The sequence below is a fragment of the Camponotus vicinus genome, unplaced genomic scaffold, assembly GCF_025532165.1.
Source record: "Camponotus vicinus isolate PSW18456_S1 unplaced genomic scaffold, iyCamVici1.0 SCAF_5, whole genome shotgun sequence".
NCBI classification, from domain to species: Eukaryota; Metazoa; Arthropoda; class Insecta; order Hymenoptera; family Formicidae; genus Camponotus; species Camponotus vicinus.
This window is the reverse complement of record NW_028141977.1, coordinates 3,955,854-3,973,494: the sequence shown is the minus strand read 5'-3', so window position 1 is coordinate 3,973,494 and position 17,641 is coordinate 3,955,854. Positions and strand designations below refer to the sequence as shown.

The following is a 17,641-nucleotide window of genomic DNA, read 5'->3' as shown; positions in this document are numbered from 1 at the left end:
AAGAACTGATACTAACACGGTCCGAAGTTTATTTTTTCTTTTAAGGACCGTCTACGATGGAAGTAATATTGGTGGAGTGGACGGTGAAGTAAGGCGTAAGCGAATGGTTCTTTTCCATTTCGCATTACTCCTAGTCTTACGCCTTACTCCACCGTCCACTCCACCGATATTATTTTCATTGTAGACGGTCCTTCAGTCAGTTTAATTTAATAAACTGATTTAATTTAAAATAATTTGTTTAATAATCTGGATCGCTTGTTGGGATTCAGAATATGGAACAGATTATTTGAAATTAAACGGATAAATGGGAGATAGCCTATTTATTGCGTATATTAAAAATAAAATATAAATAAAAATAAAATTATTCTTATGGCCGAGTGTATTTATATACTTTTATAAATGTCCAAGATATTCACTTATCAAAAATGAAAAAAGTAATATGTCTCGAAAGTTCATGAAATTTTCACATAGATTCCACGTAGATTCTAGTACCGTTTTTGAGCGGATTATCCACTCGAATATCCACGTGGATTCAACGATATTAATCTACGTGGTAATAACGTGGATTTCACGTACTGTTTTTGTCGAGTGGTTCTTTATAAGAAAAGTGCTGTAATTTTCAGATCTGATAATATTTATTCATATATGATATCATATATGATATCTAATTATGTTGTGCCAAATATAGTCATATATGATATCATATATGACTATATTTGGCACAACATAATTAGATATTGACAAAATCCATATATGGCCAATTTTATATGGATTTTTTTTTCCCGGGTCGTTTTGCGGACATTTGGATAGCATCTCTAATAGCTATTTTTCATATATATTCGTGGATATCCTTAATGCTTATGAAGAATATCTAATAGATATCTAATACTAATTATTTTCTGTATAGGAATACAGAACTTATAATATTATAAATAATAATAATTAAATAAATAATCTAAAAAATAAATAATTAATAAAATCACTATATATGAAACGTTAAATAAAACTCGTAAACGATGACAATGACCTAATTTCCTTCGAAACATTCGAAATTATCAACATAATGTAAAATATATTAAAATACCACTCGTTATTCATTCACTTTTACCATTTTTAACAAACAGAACAATTTTCTACAATCAATTTAATCTCCAGAGAGTTCTTAATGTATATTTCTCTATCGCACATTTATGTATGCAAATAACAAACTAATAGTTTCGGTTGTGTTATAACGCGCATCCAACTTATTATATTAATATATTATTGTTATTCGTATTAAATAATAATATAGGTATAATATATACAATATATATATATTGTATATATATATATATATTATACCTATATATACAGGGTGTTCCCGGGTTAAATGGCCAAACTTAAAATATAAATTTGGGACCTCAAAACAAGCAAAAATTTCCTCTGGAAGTTTACTCGCAAACGCTTCGTTCAAGAGATATCGACTTGTTAAGTTACAGAACCATAAGAATGAATAATACCGAAATATTTCTGTTTTGTCTTTGTTTTGAAGATTGAAGGTCATTCATAGACTTCTGTTCATTTTCCTGGAAAATGGATCGGTCGTGCTGGACCTGTAGCTTGGCCTCCGCGTTCACCGGATTTAACGCCTTTAGATGTTTTTGTATGGGGTACTCTCAAGTAAAAAGTATATGAAGTGCCTATTAATGACCTTCAATCATTACAACGGAGGATAGTACAAGCGTGCGAAGAAATTACAGATGTACAATGTCAGTCATCCACTCGTTCTGTGATCGATAGGTGCAATGCTTGTCTCCAAGCTGGAGGCTATCATTTTGAACAAAATATTTAATAATTATAAATTTTGGTTACTGTAAAGCAATAAAAAAAGCAATAAAAAAGATAAATCTAGATTATTTTGATATTATTCATTCCTATGGTTCTATAACTTAACAAGTCGATATCTCTTGAACGAAGCGTTTGCGAGTAAACTTCCAGAGGAAATTTTTGCTTGTTTTGAGGTCCCAAATTTATATTTTAAGTTTGGCCATTTAATCCGGGAACACCCTATATATATATATGTATATATATAATAACTTGTAATAATATATTAATTATCTTACCATTTAAATTATTTATACTATTATAAATTTATGACAATTTTTAATGTGCATTAGTAATCTATATTAGTTATCCAATCGAATTTGCTATTATTTACAAACATATAGCACGCGTAATTTTTTTACAAGAAAATAAATTTAAATAAAATAATTATACAATTAAAAATAGTTTATATATATATACAGGGTGACCCATTTTAACTTAGGCAGCCAAATAACTCGAAAAATAAGCAAGATAGAGAAAAATGTTTTAGACAAAAGTTGTATGGTTTCGAGGGGGCCATAAGATGGTATCATTGGTTTGACCTTGAAGAGTCATTTGAAGGTCACGTGAAGGTCACTTCAATTTTTTTAAATGGAATACCCTATATATTTTTATACATTCTTGTAGCTTATTTCGAGAGCTTTCCAAAACACTATAATTAAGTACCTTTCCGTTAAGTACTTTTTGAGTTATGATGCTTGAAATAATTTCTTAATTTTACATAAACCGTAAAATATCTTGTAAAATATTCATTTTTCGATTATCTTACCTTAATACTTTTATGTACAAAATAATGAGAGGAATCAATTGGTGTAAAGAAAACACATAGTTGTTTTTAAGAAAAAATATGGAATTGTTAATTGCAAATTACATATTTTTTCTTCGAAACAACTATGTGTTTTCTTTACACCAATTGATTCCTCTCATTATTTTGTACATAAAAGTATTAAGGTAAGATAATCGAAAAATGAATATTTTACTAGATATTTTATGATTTATGTAAAATTAAGAAATTATTTCAAGCTTTATAACTCGAAAAGTACTTGATGAAAGAATACTTTATTATAGTGTTTTGGAAAGCTCTCGACATAAGCTATAAGAATATGCAATAAAAAGTAGGGGGTTCCATTTAAGAAATTAAAGGTGTCCTTGACCTCACCTTAACGATGCCATCCAAGGTCAAACCAATGACACCATCTTATGTTCCCCTCAAAACCATACAATTTTTGTCGAAAACGTTTTTCTCTGAAATGCTTAGTTTTTGAAAGAAAAGGGGTGTACGGGTGGTCTAGGACACCCTGTATATATATATATATATATATATATATACAGGGTATCGCAGACCACCCGTATCAGCCGAATATCTCAAAAACTGAGCGCGGTAGACAAAAATATTTCAGACAAAAGTTGTAAGGTTTCAAGTAACCTATTACATGGCGATATCAGTTTGACCTTGAAGAGTTATTTGAAGGTCACGTGAAGGTCACCATCAATTTCTTAAACGGAACTCCCTACTTTTTATTGCATATTCTTATAGCTTATCTCGAGGGCTTTCCAAAACACTATAATAAAATATTTTTCCCTCAAGTACTTATTGAGTTATAAGGTTTGAAATAATTTCTTAATTTTACATAAACCGTAAAATATCTTGTAAAATATTCATTTTTCGATTATCTTACCTTAATACTTTTATGTACAAAATAATGAGAGGAATCAATTGGTGTAAAGAAAATACATAATTGTTTCGAAAAAAAGAAATGTAATTTGCAATTAACAATTACATCTTTTTCCTTAAAAATAACTATATGTTTTCTTTACACCAATTGATTCCTCTCATTATTTTGTACATAAAAGTATGAAGGTAAGATAATCGAAAAATGAATATTTTACAAGATATTTTACGGTTTATGTAAAATTAAGAAATTATTTCAAGCCTCATAACTCAAAAAGTACTTAACGAAAATGTACTTAATTATAGTGTTTTGGAAAGCTCTCGAGATGAGCTACAAGAATGTACAAAAATATATAGGATGTTCCATTTAAAAAAATTGAAGTGACCTTCACGTGACCTTCAAATGACTCTTCAAGGTCAAACCAATGATACCATCTTATGGCCCCCTCGAAGCCATACAACTTTTGTCTAAAACATTTTTCTCTATCTTGCTTATTTTTCGAGTTATTTGGCTGCCTAAGTTAAAATGGGTCACCCTGTATATATATATATATATATATATATATATATATATATATATATATATATATATATATATATATATATATATATATATATATATATATATACAGGGTAACCCATTTTAACTTAGGCAGCCAAATAACTCGAAAAATAAGCAAGATAGAGAAAAATGTTTTAGACAAAAGTTGTATGGTTTCGAGGGGGCCATAAGATGGTATCATTGGTTTGACCTTGAAGAGTCATTTGAAGGTCACGTGAAGGTCACTTCAATTTTTTTAAATGGAACATCCTATATATTTTTGTACATTCTTGTAGCTCATCTCGAGAGCTTTCCAAAACACTATAATTAAGTACATTTTCGTTAAGTATATTTTATTTTACGTTTTCATTAAGTATATATTATTTTAAGTACATTTTCGTTAAGTATATATATATATATATATATATATATATATATATATATATACAGGGTGTCCCATTTTAAAAGTTCCACCCTCATAACTTTTCAGGATCAACGTTTGAAGGAAAACAACTCGGATAAAAGTTGTAGGGAACAAAGGGGGCTATCTAATAGTGACCTTGGATTCGACATTAAAGGTCATTTTCAAGGTTATTTAAAGGTCAACATCCGTTTTTTAAATGGGAACCCCTATATTTTATTACTTATTCTTGTAGCTTATCTCGAGAGCTTTCCAAACCACTATAATAAAGTATTTCTTCATTCAGTACTTTTCGAGTTATGAGGCTTGAAATAATTTCTTAATTTTATATAAACCATAAAATATCTAGTAAAATATTCATTTTTCGATTATCTTACCTTAATACTTTTATGTACAAAATAATGAGAGGAATCAATTGGTGTAAAGAAAACATACCGTTGTTTTTAAGAAAAAATATGGAATTGTTATTTGCAAATTACATATTTTTTCTTAAAAACAACTATGTTTTTTCTTTACACCAATTGATTCCTCTCATTATTTTGTACATAAAAGTATTAATGTAAGATAATCGAAAAATGAATATTTTACTAGATATTTTATGGTTTATATAAAATTAAGAAATTATTTCAAGCCTCATAACTCGAAAAGTACTCAATGAAGGAATACTTTATTATAGTGTTTTGGAAAGCTCTCGAAATAAGCTACAAGAATTAGTAATAAAAAATAGGGGTTCCCATTTAAAAAACGGAAGTTGACCTTCAAATGATCTTTAATGTCGAATCCAAGGTCACTATTAGATAGTCCCCTTTGTTCCCTACAACTTTTATCCGAATCGTTTTTCTTCAAACGTTGATCCTGAAAAGTTATGAGGGTGGAACTTTTAAAATGGGACACCTTGTATATATATATATATATATATATATATATATGTATGTATAGTATTACAGTTTGTTTATATTGGAAAAAATAATTTTGTTAAATTTTTTAATAACGAGAGAATAACGAATTTAGCAGTTATTTTTATCGTTACCTTTTTAAACCAATTTACGATATTCATGCTTCAGAGTTTATTTACTTTAGACTGAAATAAAAAAAAATATATAGTCTTTCATATCTCATCGCATCCTCGCGTAATTACGGACATTTATCGCGGCGTTGATCGATTGTACGGAAAATACGAGAATGATCGAAGATACAATGTTTACATGAAGGTTTTTTCACGAGTAGCTCTCCTTGCGACGACAACAACGATGACGTAGCTTCTTTTTATATGTATATATGTATTTATAAAAGTCATCTTATATTTTTCAAAGAAAGTCATTTTTTATTTTTCGTTTCACATTCGTAAAAATTATATCGGATAAACTATGATAAATGTATTTCAAGTATCATCTCATAGTATTCTTTGCTGCATTATATATAATAATAAGTAATACACTTAATTACAATTTTAATAGGATTATATATTTTTGTTTCCTAAATATGTGATCAGTTCTTTTTTCGAAATAGTAATCGCATTTAAGTTTTTGCTACATTTCATGAAGAATATCTCTCTTGGAAGTTAACTGTATATAAATATGTATTGTTTTTATAAATCATAATTTAATTAAAATTATTAATGTGTTACATTATTTTATTGCATGCGTTGTTATAGAATATAAATATAAAATAAATTTCGATTATATTGGATTAAAAAAAATATATACACGAAACGATAGGTAAGAAACGATAAAAATGCAGCAACGAAGATTATGTTTACTAGTGATACACTATATATCCAATGATGGATTGCAAAAATCGAAATCGATTGTGATTACAGATGATGACACGTGATTGATATGATATTCTTCGTATTGATCAAATAGCATTATTAACAGTGACTGTGAAATATACGTTCACATACACACACACACACACATTTGCACTGAATTATACATATATAAACTGGAATGGGAACTGCCATTGTAAATACATAAGCGGACAGCGAGCCTGAGATAAATAGATGTTCAGGGCAGGGTGTCTCGCTCACACGCATCTACGCATATGCGCACATCTTTGACAGTACAAGCAGATCCAAAAGGATGAAATGAAACACCATGCCCTGAAGATTGTTCTCTCTCGGCTCGCGAAAAGCTCTTCAGTTCCCATTTCAGTTTATATTAGTTTAGTGGGTATTTGTTGTTAAAGAAGTAGTTGGCAAAATAAAAAACTGCGAAGAAAAAGGTAAGTGACTGAGCAATGCAAAAGATTAATTTAAAAGGTTGAGGGTGAAGTCCCATGGAGCAAGCGAACCGACGTACGGCGTAAAGGAAGTAGGCCAATCATAGGCTTTACGCCCATTTCGTTTCGCTAACATAAACATCAACTGTCCCATGCACAGACTTCTATATAATACACTAGACTGCTAAAGGTGCAGTCCCACGTAGAAGAAAAAGCGGAACGGAAAAGAAGTATAGTAGGGGTAACCAATCAGAACGTTTCTCCAAAAGACATCATACCTAGCGTTCTCGTATGTATGTACATACCTAGCATATCTAGTCTTTCTTATTCATAAATAAAATTTATAAATTTATTTTTATATAAAATAATAATGTCATCGGTAAATTTTTTTATTATATCATAAAATATGTGTGTGTGTGTGTTTTATTTTCAGATATATATATTAAATTTTGTAACAATTTATTACACTTAACATTAAATTAGGTGAAAATATATTATTCTGAATAAAATATTTGTTACAATATAAAATGTAATTTTATCATTGTTTCATATAAATAGTTTAGTTTAATTTTATATTTTCACAAAATATAAAAACATAACAAAATTACACTAAAATAATATATTTCTCTTGTTAAATTTATATTATTATAAAGTTCTTTATTCCATTCCGCTTTTATATGACTGGGTTCCACATGGAATATATTTTACGCAAAAACGGAAAAAATTCTAACCTAAAATTTACAATAATTCTGAATTAGCTTTGTTTTTTCGTAAATTATATTCCATTGGAATTTTCCATTTATTATAAAGATATTTTTTTACAAAATTGATTATTTTTGTTAACTACAATTCATAAAAAATAATTTTTTACTCTTACTTATTTCCGCTTTTTCCGGTACATGGGGAACCCGGTTATTTAAAATCGGAACAGATATGTCTTTTGGAGAAACGTTCTGATTGGTTACCCCCACTATACTTCTTTTCCGTTCCGCTTTTTCTTCTACGTGGGACTGCACCCTAACTCCTTATATACTAGCCCTATATTCGTATCCCGAAAAAGTATGTACTAAAAGTACTGTACTGCGCATGCGTCAAATAAGCTTATGAAGAATGTTATATACATGCTGCGGTTTAGTAAGCGCTACAAGTACTGCAGAGCATTTGTAGCAGCACTATGGTTGGTTCACTTAGCGCTTCGAGATGCTACAGTAAACTTTATAACGTCATAGGGCTCCTGCACACAGGACGCGGCAACGCTTGCCGCGCGGCGGAAGTCGACGCGATAGCCAATCAGCAGATACATAACATCCACCGCGCGTCAAATTTAAACTCAATCCAACTTTTGTATTGGCTTACCGCGTCGGCTTCCGCCGCGCAGTAAGTGTTGCCACGTCCTGTGTGCAGGAGCCCATAAAATACGTCATGCTAGCAGAAAACATTCCATGTCAGCTTATTTGGCGCATGCGTTAGTTTTGTACATAAAAATTGAGTACATTCTCTGGCTTATAAGCCTTCTAATTGGCTATAAGCTACTTTCAGAGGCACTTTTATCGATAAAAGAGGATTCAGAATATGGACCTCAGTATATAAGGAGTTCGCAGTCTAGTATATTATATATACAGGGTTTACCAAAAGTGTGGAAATCCCTTAATATTTCGAAAAATACTCATTTTTAAAAAAAAATGTTTCATACAAAGGGTATAGGGTTTTATGTGGCGCATTACACAGCAACATTATTATGACCTCGAATAGCGTTGTCAAGGTTATGTGAAGGTCACCTCCAACTTTTTAAATGGGACACCCTATATGCTTTTGCATACTCTTGTAGCTTATCTCGAGAGCTTTCCAAAACACTATAATTAAGTTAGTTTTCATTAAGTACTTTCCGAGTTATGAGGCTTGAAATCATTTCTTAATTTTACATAAACCATAAAATATCTTGTAAAATATTCATTTTTCGATTATCTTACCTTAATACTTTTATGTACAAAATAATGAGAGGAATCAATTGGTGTAAAGAAAAAACATAGTTGTTTTTTAAGAAAAAATATGTAATTTGCAATTAACAATTACATATTTTTAATAAGGCAGCATTTTCTTTTAAGTTATTATCTTCGTAATGATGTCCCTCTATGAGGGTTCCAGAGAAAGATAGGGATGTATGTGGGAGGAGGTCGGACGTGTCTTTACGCCCATTTGATCAACGAGCGACAGAATCCATCCGTGGCAACGGCATTGACGCATATCCTGTGGAGAGAGCATTCACACATTTTTCAGCCTAACGAATAATTGCTAGAAAACAATATTCGCAGACTAGAAAAATATGTGAGGCGCAAGTGGCTGGATCGGGAATCGAACCCGAGTCTTTCGCTTTCCGGGCAACTGCTCTAGACCACTGAGCTATCCAGACCTCACACCTAATGCTGCTTTTTAACACAGTGATATGCGACTCCAGAGCGATGTTGGTATCTCACTCGATGGATGCAATGCCGATTGCCACGGAGGATCCCTGAAAGGTCGCTCGCTGACCAAATAAGACCAAATAAGCTCTCGAGATTAGCTACAAGAATATGCAATAAAAAATTTGGGTTTCCATTTAGAGAATTGAAGGTGACCTTTACGTGACCTTGACAACACTCTTCAAGGTCATACTGATATCGCCATGTAATGCGTTACTTGAAACCTTACAACTTTTGTCTGAAATATTTTTGTCTGCCGCGCTCAGTTTTTGAGATATTCGGCTGATACCGGTGGTTTGCGACACCCTGTATACAGGGTGAGTCATTTTAATCGACGCACGCAAATATCTCGTAAAGTAAGCAAGATGGAAAAAAATGTTTTATACAAAAGTTATAGGATTCAGAGGGGGACACCTGATGGTAACCTTGACTATGACCTTGGCGTCCAATTTAGAGGTCATTTCAAGATCAACTTGAAATTTTTAAATGGAACCCTCTATTTTTTATTACATATTCTTGTAGCTTATCTCGAGATCTTTTCAAAACACTATTATAAAGTATTTTTTCGTTAAGTACTTTGCGAGTTATAAGGCTTGAAAGTTACAGTACCGCCAGCATTAGTATTATCCGATGCGCACCACGGGGAGGCTACTGGTCGGATTTTGCTCATCGTACACACACACACACACACACAGAGAGGGTTTGGAGTCATTAAATACTGCAGGAGTGACGAACTGCGGGGTCCTTATCTCTGCTATAATACACACACACACACACACACACACACAACAGAGAAGGTTTGGAGTCATTAAATACTGCAGCAGTGACGAACTGCGGGATCCTTACCTTTGCTATAACACACACACACACACACACACACAGCAGCAGAGAGGGTTTGGAGTCATTAAATACTGCAGGAGTGACGAACTGCGGGGTCCGTATCTCTGCTATAACACACACACACACACCAGTGATGCCAGATTCCGGCTTTTCGGTAGCATGCGGTAGCATGGAGGGGGTAATAGAAGGGAACAAAACATGATTCTCTCTCGCTCTTCTCTGCGAGAAAATCCTCCATGCTACCGCATGCTACCGAAAGGCCGGAATCTGGCATCACTGACACACACACACACACACACACACACAGAAGCAACACATAAGCGCGCGTACGCCTGTACACGATGCGCAAAATCCGACCAGTAATATCCCCGTGGTGCGCATCGGATAATACTAATGCTGGCGGTACTGTAACTTTCAAGCCTTATAACGCAAAGTACTTAATGCAAAAATACTTTATTATAGTGTTTTGAAAAGCTCTCGAGATGAGCTACAAGAATATGTAATAAAAAATAGGGCGTTCCATTTAAAAATTTCAAATTGACCTTGAAATAACCTCGAAATTTAACCCTAGGTCAAATTCAATGTCACCATCAAGTACTTTATTTAGAGTACTTTCAAGTACTTTATTATTGAGCCCTACAACTTTTGTACGAAACATTTTTCTCTAAAATGCTTTATTTTCGAAATATTTGGTTGTTTCGAAACTTTTGGGACACTGTATATATATACAGGGTGTGTCATTTTAAGTGATGCAGCTGAATATCTCTTAAAGTAAAAGAGATTGGGAAAAATGTTTCAGACAATAGTTGTATGGTTTCGAGGAGGACATAAGACGGTGCCATTAGTTTGACCTTGAAGAGTCAGCTGAAAGTCATCTCCAACTTTGTAAATGGGACACCCTATATGCTTTTGCATATTCTCGTAGCTCATCTCGAGAGCTTTCCAAAACACTATAATTAAGTTAGTTTTCATTAAGTACTTTCCGAGTTATGAGGCTTGAAATCATTTCTTAATTTTACATAAACCATAAAATATCTTGTAAAATATTCATTTTTCGATTATCTTACCTTAATACTTTTATGTACAAAATAATGAGAGGAATCAATTGGTGTAAAGAAAACACATAATTGTTTCGAAAAAAAATGTAATTTGCAATTAACAATTACATATTTTTTTTTTAAATAACTATGTGTTTTCTTTACACCAATTGATTCCTCTCATTATTTTGTACATAAAAGTATTAAGATAAGATAATCGAAAAATGAATATTTTACAAGATATTTTACGGTTTATGTAAAATTAAGAAATGATTTCAAGCCTCATAACTCGGAAAATACTTGATGAAAACTGACTTAATTATAGTGTTTTGAAAAGCTTTCGAGATGAGCTGCAAGAATATGCAATAAGAAGTAGGCGGTTCCATTTGAAAAATCAAAGTTGACCTTCGTAGTTCCTCCACCCTTTCACCTACAAAACAACCATTGATCTCCGATTATAGTTCTTGTAAAACCAAGCAAATGTGTTCTGAAGCATTTTTTTCTATCACCGAAAGCAGCCGAGTTATTCAGGTGGCCTGTTTTAGATGCCCTATCCTGTATATGCCACGGATGGATTCTGTCGCTCGTTGATCAAATGGGCGTAAAGACACGTCCGACCTCCTCCCACATACATCCCTATCTTTCTCTGGAGGCCTGCCCCGGCCCTATCTTAGAGTCCATCCGCCACTGCTATTTGGTACAGTGGGGATTTTAATATATACTAGAGGGATCTTGGGGGATGTGGTCACTCTACGGCGTTGTGCTCGTCGGTGCCGTTTTATACGGAAGGCCAATCGGAAGCCAGCATGTACGCGAATACCTCCTCCGGCACTTATTTGGTCAGCGAGCGACCTTTTCAAGGATCCTCCATGGCAATCGGCATTGCATCCATCGAGCAAGATACCAACATCGCTCTGGAGTCGCATATCACTGTGTTAAAAAGCAGCATTAGGTGTGAGGTCTGGATAGCTCAGTGGTCTAGAGCAGTTGCCCGGAAAGCGAAAGACTCGGGTTCTATTCCCGATCCAGCCACTTGCGCCTCACATATTTTTCTAGTCTGCGAATATTGTTTTCTAGCAATTATTCGTTAGGCTGAAAAATATGTGAATGCTCTCTCCACAGGATATGCGTCAATGCCGTTGCCACGGATGGATTCTGTCGCTCGTTGATCAAATGGGCGTAAAGACACGTCCGACCTCCTCCCACATACATCCCTATCTTTCTCTGGAACCCTCATAGAGGGACATCATTACGAAGATAATAACTTAAAAGAAAATGCTGCCTTATAAATTTCATGGTCTTCTAGATATATAAAAGATATATATTATTGGTGCAATAAAATATTTTTTTCACATTTATAGGTTCAGGCGTCTTGGTCAAAGCCTACGATCTCGACATAAATTTTATGTAAAACTTTAATTTTTGGAAATCGAGGTCATTTTAAGGTCATGTTATTGTACATGTCTGAACGTATTTTTTAATCAGCTGCACGATGCAATAAAAAAATATAAAACAAAAAAACATCGATGATCTTGAAAACTAAAAAACTTCAATAACTTCAATAACTTCGAAACCCTACAACTTTTGTTTGAAACAATTTTTTGTAAAACTTCTATTTTTTGTGATATTTCGAGGTCCCGACTCTTTCGAACACTCCTTATGCCGTAGCGATGTAATGACACGTTTCCGACCCCAGGTTCATTTGTAAAAAATTATTCTTATGGTGCCCCCGACAATCTCTGAAAATTTGTCGTGAGAATTTCCGAACACCCTGTATACAGGGTGTCTGGAAAAGTAAGGTCAATCGAATAGGAGGTGAAAGAGGAGCATGAGTAGAACACATAATGTAAATAAATTTTTTTCGTATTCGCTATGGTTTAGAAAATACAGCGCTTTATAGGGGTGTATAAAAAGTGTTGAAACCCCTTAATATTTCTAAAAGTACGCATTTTCTAGAAAAATGTTTTATACAAAAATTGTAGGGTTTTAAGTGAAGCATTACACAGAAAAATTAATATGACCTTGAATAGCGTTCTCAAGATCACATAAAGATAACCTAGAGATTTTAATGGGTCTCCTCAATTTTTATTGCATATTATTGCAGCTTATCCCGAGGACTTTCCAAAACAGTATAATGAAATTCGTTTATGTTAGGTACTTTTTGAGTTATGAGGCTTGAAAGTTACAGTACCGCCGGCGTGACCTTGAGAACGCTATTCAAGAAAAAAATTTATTTACATTATGTGTTCTACTCATGCTCCTCTTTCACCTCCTATTCGATTGACCTTATCTTTCCAGACACCCTGTATATACAGGGTGTCGCAGACCACCAGTATCAGCCAAATATCCCAAAAACTGAGCGCAGCAGATAAAAATATTTCAGACAAAAATTGTAAGGTTTCAAGCAACGCATTACATGGCGATATCAGTATGACCTTGAAGAGTGTTGTCAAGGTCACGTAAAGGTCACCTTGAATTCTGTAAATAGAAACCCCAATTTTTTATTGCATATTCTTGTAGCTTATCTCGAAAGCTTTCCAAAACACTATAATAAAATATTTTTCTCTTAAGTACTTATTGAGTTATTGACTTTTAGCCATCTTTCCGCCAGCTTAACGATGTCAATAAAAGATGTCTGTGACAAAAAAATGTCCAATTTTAGTAGTACTTTTAGACGACTTGGTGCTGTGTGGGAATAATAATAATAATAATAATAATAATAATAATAATAATAATAATAATAATAATAATAATAAATCCTTACTATACAATTGCAGCTTTTAATTTGCTTTAATTGTACACATTATATGTATTAGGGCCTTCGATACGGTCGAGCCAAATAATTGACATTTATGTACCGATCAATTTATTATGCAGTCGGTATCTCCCGCATGATAAAAAGACACCCCAAAAAAGTTTTCGAAAAATTATTAAACGATAAATTAATCTCTCACATGTATGCACACACATATGCACATATTACACGTATTGCATGCACATGTACACAAATGATTTTGGCTCAAAGTATTTTTGTACACCAAAGCGATAATCATATATGATGCGCGGTGTGAACGTCGCTTGAGGGACAAGATCGCTTTGAATGTGTGCGTGCAAAGATACGTACGTGAGTCTGAACCTTATTATGAAGGAAAATGAAAAATGTCACAATTCTGACATGCGATTATCATTTCTCGGGATTGACAGCACCGATTTTATTCAAACTGGTCACAAAAAAATGCCGTTAGATTTTTAATTACGGCTTTAGTTTCTGAAATATTTCAATCGAAAGTTTATTTGACGTCAATTTGACGTAAAATTCCGGATAAGCTACTTGGTAGCGCCGCGTCGAGAACAGTGACTCTCAATGCTCGGATCCAATTTTTTATCAGTTTTTTATGTACTTGGCGTCGCGATGCTACCGCATCGCTTGATGCGCGCGCGTGTCCACGCGTACGTGCGTGCACAATGTGTGTGAAAGTTGATTTGCTTTATATGTTATTATATATATGTATAAATTTATTTGCTTTATATGTACATATATGTACAATTTATGTATAAATATATTGTATATTTACGTGTATATACAGGGTGTCCCAGACCACCCGTACACCCCTTTTAAAATAAAAATAAATGGCTTTTATAAAAAATCGCGAAAAATTTTTAAGTAAATCGGGTACGCTCTATCAAATGGTGATATTTTCAACTTTTGATTCCAACCAGAAACACGCCATCCGGATCGGAAGTTGAATTTTTTTAGGAGAACATGGTACTTTTTATTACAGATTCGAATTGTACGTGAAAAAATAAGAAACTTTTATATCAAACGTTTTCTCTAAAAGTGCCTCTGTCAATCTTAAAATTGATCTTGAAAGTAACTGTGATGAAATAATCAACTTCAATTGTTAAGATTGACAGAGGCACTTTCAGAAAAAACGTTTGATACAAAAGTTTCTTATTTTTTCACGTACAATTCGAATCTGTAATAAAAAAATACCATATTCCCCTAAAAAAATTCAACTTCCGGATGGCGTATTTCCGGTCGGAATCAAAAGTTGAAAATATCACCATTTGATAGAGCGTACCCGATTTACTTAAAAATTGTTCGCGATTTTTGATAAAAGCCATTTATTTTCATTTTAAAAGGGGTGTACGGGTGATCTGGGACACTCTGTATATATATATGTATATACACACACACACACACACACACACACACACACACACACGTGTGTGTGTATGTGTATACATGTAATTATATTTTTATATATTGTTATAGGAATTGTTACAATAAAATAGAAAATAAGACACAAAAATTAGCGAAAATTAATCAAAAATTATTTTTTTTTTTTTACTTAATTTTAGACAAAAGATCTAAATATTTTTCGTATGAAGTATTAAAAGTATTGTGCAATATTGCATGTTAAAAGTTGCATATGTTAAAAAATTACACGTGTGTTATAACAACAATAATAATACTCCACGGTTTTTATTTAATATTCTCAGCTAATATTTGCTTAATACGTTGCACGGTAGAAGAAAATATGCTGCGAGAATTATGTTCTATTCCATTGATCCGATCATGCGCGAAAAACATCCAAGAGACTTTATCGTTTTGAAAAGAATTCTTTCCTTTGTTTTCAATGAAATAACCATTATACGAGCAAAATTACCAATATATTTAAGATCGTAGAGCCTTTTATATAGATTTCGTTATATTTGCACGCGAAAATCTTGTCGTGTTTGAATAAACATGTAGGAGATAGATAAGTATATATTTTTCGAAGGATATGCATCTCTCGCGAGCGCTCGATCAACAACAATTATCCGTTGACAATCTGACAAGTATGAATGGGAAAAGCGGGACATAAAACGCAGAGAGAACTTAGGCTGCGTCGCATTTCATTCCGTGAGTTGCGCGGGTTGCGCCTCAAATTCTCGTGAATTTTCGATAAATCTCGCAACGAGATCGCATAGATTTTCCAGTAATCGATGATGCAATTGACAAAAATGCAATAATTCTTATAAAGTATATTCTGCGTGAAGGAACGGTATTTTTGTAAAAGATCTTGTGACTTCATTTCTTCCGCTGAATGTGATGAAAAGGTAAAATTTACACACATATTAGCTCTTACTTTTTTATTTTTTTTGCACACTATACATACATTTTACATTTTATTTCATACTAACATTAAATGTTACATACATACAGTTTGTACACTCATTTTACATTTCATTTTAATACTAATAATAAAATTTTAAAGTAAAGATTTAACAAGTTGTAAATTTAATTATTACATGTGATCGTAGGAGTCTATTCAATACAGCTTGCGAATTATTTTGCGAGCGCGTCTATGAATATCATCAACGAAACTACTCTCATGTCTAGAAAAATGCATGTGCGATGGAACGATTTGGATAATGGACAAATGGCGAATAAGACAAACAGTAAGATGATATATCTTTATTTTACATCATTTTTAGATAAAATTTGAAATTTATTTGATATGAAATCAGAGAATGAAAAGTTATTTTTTAAAAATAACTAGTTAACTAATTACTCGTTATCGAGTTAAAGTAGCTAGTTATCATTATTAGTTATTGGTTTTTAAAAGTAATTAGTTACCGTTATCACTATTTAAAATAACGATTCTCTCTCCCTTTTTTTACTTTTTAATGCTGAAACGAGATAAGTGTAAAAAAACTTTTTTGAATGAAAAGCTTACTTTTTGTAATTTTTTATTAAAATATTAATAAGAGCAATAAATTTTTTATTTTAAATTTGCAAAACTATAAAAAATTTAGAAGAAAAGTTTTAAAACGTAAAAGCAAATAAATTTTGATTTTTATTAAATTTATAAATACAGTCACACACACAAATTTATATTCTTTTTGTACTTTCAATTTTACATTTACAAATTTTAGTATGATAATTTTACACTTATTTGTTCTTAAAATGCATGGAACTACAAGGACCATTATATTTAGATTAATATATAGAATTATCTAAATCACAAAATATATGTTAAAAGAGGATGTTAAGAAGAAGCCGATTTTGTCTTTCAAAGATGTAAATAAGAAGAAGTGTAGTATTTTTTGTAAATTTTGATATCCTGAATATGATAAAACAATTAAAAAATTCATGGAACTTAAAAAACACTTTGACAATTGAGTAAATACATGCTGTATTTATAGAAATTCAGGCGATGTATGAAGCTACCACAAAACATATCCACGTGAGTTTTTTGAAAAAGCGGGAAAGGAGGTATGTTTTACAACAACAAAAAGAATTTTTTCGGAATCTTGTCGAAAAGCATACAAAGTGCTTCACCACTCTTTCTTCATCTTTTTCTGGAAAATGTGGACATGTGGAAATGTGTGTTTCTGATTATAACATAGATTGAAAAATAAATCGATTTCGAACACACAGCCTAATAAGTTAATTGATTTTTTAATTAATCAGAATGTAAAAACAAATAGAAAAAAAGTTAAAATTCAAAAAATAAAAAATCCAATAAAATATAAATAAAAATAAATAAAATAAAAACTAAAATAAGTAAAAAGTAAATTAAATAAAAAATCCAATAAAAT

General features: G+C 32.1%; 1 protein-coding gene across 1 annotated transcript in view; it reads left to right on the top strand.

Moving 5' to 3' along the window:
• LOC145972003 (gustatory receptor for sugar taste 43a-like) overlaps positions 1-17,641 on the top strand; it is a 56,868-nt gene that overhangs the window by 26,208 nt on the left and 13,019 nt on the right. Inside the window, exon 8 of the mRNA XM_083100171.1 lies at positions 16,361-16,498. Within this exon, the coding sequence (XP_082956297.1) occupies positions 16,405-16,498 (94 nt within the window). The 5' untranslated portion in view covers positions 16,361-16,404. The remainder of the gene's footprint in view (positions 1-16,360; positions 16,499-17,641) is intronic.